At 41.5% G+C, this 6,620-nt stretch overlaps 1 protein-coding gene across 1 annotated transcript in view; it reads left to right on the plus strand.

Annotated features, from left to right (window-relative positions):
* Positions 1-664: 664 nt before the first annotated feature.
* The window catches only part of LOC118331269 (vacuole membrane protein 1-like), a gene marked incomplete at its 5' end in the record, with an annotated part of 49,036 nt that continues 43,080 nt past the window's right edge, over positions 665-6,620 (plus strand). The window contains 1 exon segment of the mRNA XM_035666074.1: positions 665-870. Coding sequence (XP_035521967.1) covers positions 665-870 — 206 coding nt within the window.

Raw genomic sequence — 6,620 nt, forward strand, 5'->3', positions numbered from 1 at the left:
TTTATGTCATCCGCAGATACTCGGGAATTGTGTAAACAGTTCTCAGTAAATACACATAACAATTGCCCATGGCTGGCACTGCACTTCCCGGCATTCTGCCATCAAAGAGAGAAGCAGTATGTGGTATTTTTGTTTTGCTGGGTTTCCTGGGAAATTGAGTTTTCAGTCAGAGCCCACTCCCCAATCCCCTCCACCCGTCAGTCCCCTCCCTTCTTCCCGTAATCTACACACTCCATACTTCCTCCTAAAAACAACCTGCCTTGGCTCGAGGGAGGAGGTGTGAACGGAGTGAAAGATGGAGTGATAGTGGTGGATGAACAGGAGGAAGAGGAACATAGAGAGAGATAGAGAGATCTTGGCTTGCCTTACTTCATTAGTTGTGTAAGAGCTGGCTGCCACCAAAAAGAATAATGGTGCTGTTCTTCTGTCTGTGTGCTGAACACTCCTACCCTACGGCTCTGTCCTAAACTCAACAACAACCTCTGTCTCTAAAGGTCTCTCTCTCACTCTCTTCCTCTCACTCTCTTCCTCTCACTCTCTTTCTCTACCACTCACTTGCCCTCTCCCACCCTTTTAAGTGCCCTCTGCTTTGCACACTTTCACTCTCGTACCTTCTTTCACTCTGTGTCTGTCCCTCCCCTCCTCTCTCTGTGCACCAACCCCCCCACCACCACCACCACCCCCACCACTTGTTTTCCTCACACTCTTTGCATGTGTCTCTGCCATGTGGTTGACCGTCCCTCTCTCTGGCCTCTGCAGTATGTGCGCTACATGGAGAAGAAGACGCTGTGGTGTGCCTACTGGGTTGGCCTGGGTATCCTGTCCTCGGTGGGTCTTGGCACCGGCCTGCACACGTTCCTCCTTTACCTGGTAAGAAAATGTTTTCCCTGACTCTCCACGACAAGTTGCCCGTCACTTTCACACTGCAGTTATTCACTTGCCTGTGCATGTTTATGACAGAGCTGAAACTCAAACACAGTGGAAGATGGTGGTGGAGTGACGCAGGTCTCAAAAGGCTGTGTTGATGCTGTTGTTGGGTTGTTGCTAAGGCTTTAATAAGAGCATTATTAAAAGCTTTTGGAGGCTTCTTATGCATTTGCTCATGCGTACGTGAGTGTGTTACTATGGGTTTGTGCGCGCGTGCATTTCAGAGCGGGGCGGAGATGAATAGGCACTGTGGTAGCCGCACTGTTTTGACAGGCAGTCCAGGAACAATCGCACTCACTGACCCCTCTGACTGAGTGCACATGAGGATAAAAAAACTCTCCCTCCCCCTCTCTGAGTTCTTTTACTTTCCTTTCTCCCCGCTCTCCTACTCCCCACTGTGTCGCTAACTCTCACTTTCTCTTATGCTCCTACTCCTTACTCGTTCTCCTTCTTATGTCTCTCCGCTGCTTACAGTCCCCCTTTTACTCCCCACCTTTTCTTCTCCATTTCTCTTTCTTTCTGCTTTTCCCCCAGCTCTGACTGTTATTGCTCTGTTTTTAGCGTGGGGAGGTGTTGGGTCTCTACTGCTGATCAGATCACAGTCCCAAAACATCTGCTTGTCTTCACTGCTCTGAGTCCATCTGTCATCAGGGAGTCCACTGTTGCACTTGTGTGCCCTTGCCCAGTGGAGCTGAACTGGAAACTTTGAAGTGCGTGTCCTCCATTCTGCTGTTTTTAAAAGCCAAACTCTGGTCCTCCAAATGTAATTTGAGAGTTTTTTTTCTGCTCTCCCTCAGTGGCCCAGATCAGTTTTTCAGAAGGGTTTAAAGTGGGATGTCACCATCTAGTGAGCGTGGCTGCTACTGCAGGTTGTGGTGTCATTGGGTTCATGACAGAACTTGGTGCTCCTTGCTAGAGCTGCTGTCGTGCATTTTTTATAGACTTTGACTGATATTGTTTTTTAAAGGCCGATACTAGTGCAGATAGTTTTGGTTTAATCTACTGTTTAATCATGTTTTAGAGTGGATATTCAAATAGAATGTTTTTAAAAATATACTTTATATACCTTTAAATAAAAATAGCACTTTCAGGCTGTCTCTGTTTCTCATCAAGTGGACTTCTTGGAGATTGGAAATGCCTCTTTGACCAAGAGACAGTGCTCTAAATGTAGAAACTGCAGGCTTGTAGAGACTGACAGACCCGAACCTGTTGATGGCAACCCAACTTGTCCAAAATGGAATAAATTCTCAGGTCAGACATGTAGATAATATTTTAGAAAAACTGCCTGTTTTCAGTGAGGATCATCTATTACTTTGAAGATGAATGTCTTTAAATGGCCGAATTTTTATCAAATTGGAGCCTGATATTGGCCTAAGTTATTAGTCTAACCATATTTGTTTATATAAATTATCTTTTATTGATCCCCGTAGGGAAATAAGGAATAAGGAACCCTGTCTGCTTTAGTATGTGCTTCCTCTCTTCCTCACTGTGAGCCTAAACCACAAGTAAGAAGCACAAAACTGACCTCAGAGAATTATAATTATACATCTTCTTTTCTGTAGAAGGGCTGTTTAAAGGAGCCATAGAGATTCCTAAGTGATTTTGTAGATTTCTGGGTCCTGACAGATATTTATGATATTTTTAAGAATTTCTGTGGTAAGTGAACAGCAAGATGCCAGCAGGCATGTTGTCCTGTTTTGGGGAACTAGGACTGGGTCAGTGATTATAACTGGGTCAAACAATTTCAGAACACTTGCTAAGATGTCCCCTCAAACTTACAAGTGTAATACTTGCAGTTTGACCTGTCTGGCACTGTTTTCCTTCCTGTCCCGGACTTAATAATATGCTAGAAATGAGAACTGATTACCAGCTCTTGACTTTGATTTACTCCCATGTCAACATTTGGAAAGAACACAACCACAGTTACTCTGTAAGTGTTCTACAAGCTTACCATTAGAGATATACAGTGCTACAGTAAGCTTTTATTGTGCAGCTTCTCATCTAGGCTACAACTTGATGAAGCACTTTAAAACATTTTCACATCATCAATCAGCCTGATTGAGAGGAGCTGAATAAACCAGAGGGCAGAGCACAAATAATCGATTTATCAATCAACTTGACCAATAGAAAAACAGTTTTTGACCAGTTTTTAAGTAAAGTTCCCTGGTTGGTTTCAGCCTCTCAGATCCTAATATTTGGTTATTAATAATAATTATTATTATTTGGTTATCTTTCTTCTCTATTATAGTAAACTGACTTGTGGTATTGGACTGTTGGTTGGACAAAATAGTTAAAGAAAATCATTGTTACTTGCTCCCCCGCCAGATTATTCTGATAACAAAAATATTAATCTGCTAAAAAGTATTGTATGTTAGAATCAATCTACCATATGGCATATGGAAATTAGTAGCTTCATTAAATAATTAATTAATGTAAATTGATTTAAGCCATTGTATTTGTAAATAACTCATTCATAAATTGTCAGTAAAATGTTTGTAACTGACTCAGGACATTACTGTTAATAGTCAGTAGAGGGTGCCAGTGGTCTTAAGATGTCAATAAACCAGAAAAATCAGTGCAAACTATTATTGTAATACTTCACAGTGTTGTGTCATTATATTGATACCAAGTATCAATATTTGTATTCACATAAAGGCTACAGCTAACAAGTCATATATTGTCTCCCTATCAAATAAAGATCTGGAAAACAGAAATGAGGTCGAAAGCTTTGGACTTTTAGCAGTTGAATAACCAAAGAAGACATGACAACTGAAAAGACATATCACATTATTTAAGAGCATTGTGTGAACCATAACACTACTAACGACTAACAAATAAATTCCAGTGCGCTCCAGTTTTTCTACTAATATCACATCGCCAGTTCTGTTAATTCCCACCTCTTTGTAGATGTGGAAAGGCGTAAATACTAGCAGGCAGAGTAACCATTAAGATCCTCTGTAGTGCTGACTTTCCCTACCTTCCCAGTTGTCATGTGTCTGTCCTTTTTCTGACTTCTTTAAAGGATTTAACTCCTTGATTGAAGTTAATTCTTTCATTTCCTCCAGTTACAGTAAATGTGTGGTCACATCTTTCTCTGCCGGCACAGCATTGACTTAATTAAACTGGGCACTGCTTGATGCAAGGTTTCTGTTAAAACTCTGTGGAATCGATATTGCAGTCTTTTACTATTAATCTGTGTTTTGTTAAAAAAAAAAGAGCACATATTAACAGTACACATCCTTTGTGGCTGGCGGGAAGCAGCAGACATTGACATGAGAGTACTGTAACCCACCAGCAGAGGAGGATGCAGAGCCAGTAACATGCAAACCATCCAAGTCAATGAAACTAGAGCAGAAGTGGCAGCTCTCCTGTTCCCTGACATGGGCAATTGCTGCCCTGTGTCTCCTCTCTGTGTTTGCATCCCGCTGAGACTGTGGGAGATCATTGTACATGGACAGGACTGGTTATTGGAGAAAGATAAAACCCTGCAACTCAAGCATAGAGAAGAAATAAAGCACACTTCTTGGCAGACCATCAAGTGTATTTTATCCAGCTGCTCTAAGGGAGGAGGTAGTGGGTGGGTGCTTATAATACAGACCATGAAAACAATAAAATCATGCAGGAACACTGGAGAGATCTCATTTCGGCAGGGGCTGCAGAGGCGAGGATCAGTACACTAAAAGTCCTGCACCTGCGCATGTATCCGCCATAATGATTGTGAAGATCAGAATTAAGAGTAGGACCGGCTTTCATCCCCACTTAAGTTTTTTAGTATTTGTTTTCTGGTGACAACTAGTGTCACTGCTCTCCATAAATCCTCTTTTATCTGAGAAGGGGTTAGCGATGAGTGTGACTCTTGAAAGCTTGGGAATGCTGTAAATATTTTAGAGGAGAGCTCATCTGAGTCATCCACCATTAAATTACTTTCAGTAATGGCTGTTGCCATTAAGTCATTATGGGCAGCATGAAAATTGTTGTGCTCAACGTTAAATCAACAGCAACAAAGAATTAAAGTCATTATAATTGAAGCCGCGCATGTTGCTGTTTACATAATAGCAACTAGGGTAGTCTTTTTTTTTTCCTCTGCCTCTTGGTTTTTAGCTGTTTTATGAGTGAGAGGTGTACATATTGTTTCTTTCGGGGAGCACGAATATCAGCAGCCACCAGGGAAAAAACACCACTGATCTTATGGGATAACAAAAAATCAAACCATGTTTGTAACACGTTTATGACTCATGATTTACAGTCCCTTGTCTTTAAAAAAAAATAAACCAGCAGCTCATCTAAATAAAGGAACATTGTGCAGTTTTTTATATTCAGTTTCTTTTAGGATTGCTAAATTATAGGTTGCAGAGGAGGTTTGTGTAGAATATACAGATTTTCCCCAGCAAACCACCTAAAATTAAGTTTTGGCTGTTGGCAATTACCAGAAGCACAGCTTTAATTAGCGCCAGCTATCGCTGTAAGCGCAGACCAGGTCTGAGAGTGTGGCTTCCACACACTGTCCCTGAATTGTTGTTACTATCTCACTCATACACACACTGCTGCTCAGGTTCTTAAAGTTGCCCCGCTCATATGCTGTTATACAGTTAAGTGCACTCCGCCCACACATTCACAGTCTGACAAGAATATGTGGGTGAAGGAAACTCGGTCACAGCATGGCATCGGACAAAGGACTGGTGTGCATGTGTGTGTGTGAGCGTGTGTGCTACCATTCACTCACCTGACCATTGTCTGGCTTTTACAGTGACGAGCCTTGCTACAATCCCAGAAGCAAACAATAGGGAACCTTCACGTTCACATAGACAGAAACCTGGTTGCTTTGTTTGATTTGTGACTCACACACTTCTGCTGGTCTGTATGACCTGGAATAAATTTTCCACCATTCATAAGTGTCTGTTTGTGGTTTTGATCACCTGACAAGTGTTGATTAGAGGGTTGTTTCTAAAGTCAGAGCCGATAAGGCCCAGGTCGGCTCTTTATAAAGTGTTGACTTTATTGTGATGGGTGTGGACTATATATACTTTACTCAGGTGTGTGTGTGTGTGTGTGTGTGTGTGTGTGTGTGTGTATATATATTTATAGAGAGAGAGAGACAATGTTCTTGACTTCACTGTACATGCTTTCTGAATCAAACATGACTCAACGTTGCATAATCTCTACTCTGTGTGTGAACTGATACCTTGCATGCATGTTACCCAGAACATGAGTGACACATCAGGATCAAATTCAGTAGTTCTTTGAAAAGCTGAAAAGCTACTCTTGACTCAACACTGGCTGGCAGTAACGGATCTCTCGCTTTAACTTCAACACCTCTTAAATTCAATTTGAAGCCATTAATTTTTAACTATATCTAGATTGTGTGTCAGAACTTTATCGCTCAGATTTGAACCTCCCACTACTGAACAGGCAGTATTAACTTACATACCATAAAGATACGTTGGTTGGGAATTTTACACTGGTATTAGTTATGCATCTGCAGCTGCTCGTGAGGGGAATTATCTAACTTTGGGTTTTAAATATAAAATACCACAAAAGGGCTATATGATTTTTAAGTAATTCCTTTTCTTCTTCATAAGGTTGGAGACATGGATCTGCCCATGAACGTCTTGTGTCTTACTCATCTTCACCAAACTCCTTTAAAGATGAATACCAGAGAGATGTGTAAATGGGAGGGGTGTGTGTGTGTGTGT

The sequence above is a fragment of the Morone saxatilis genome, unplaced genomic scaffold, assembly GCF_004916995.1.
Source record: "Morone saxatilis isolate NCDOM2014 unplaced genomic scaffold, NCSU_SB_2.0 Contig20, whole genome shotgun sequence".
Lineage (NCBI taxonomy): Eukaryota > Metazoa > Chordata > Actinopteri > Moronidae > Morone > Morone saxatilis.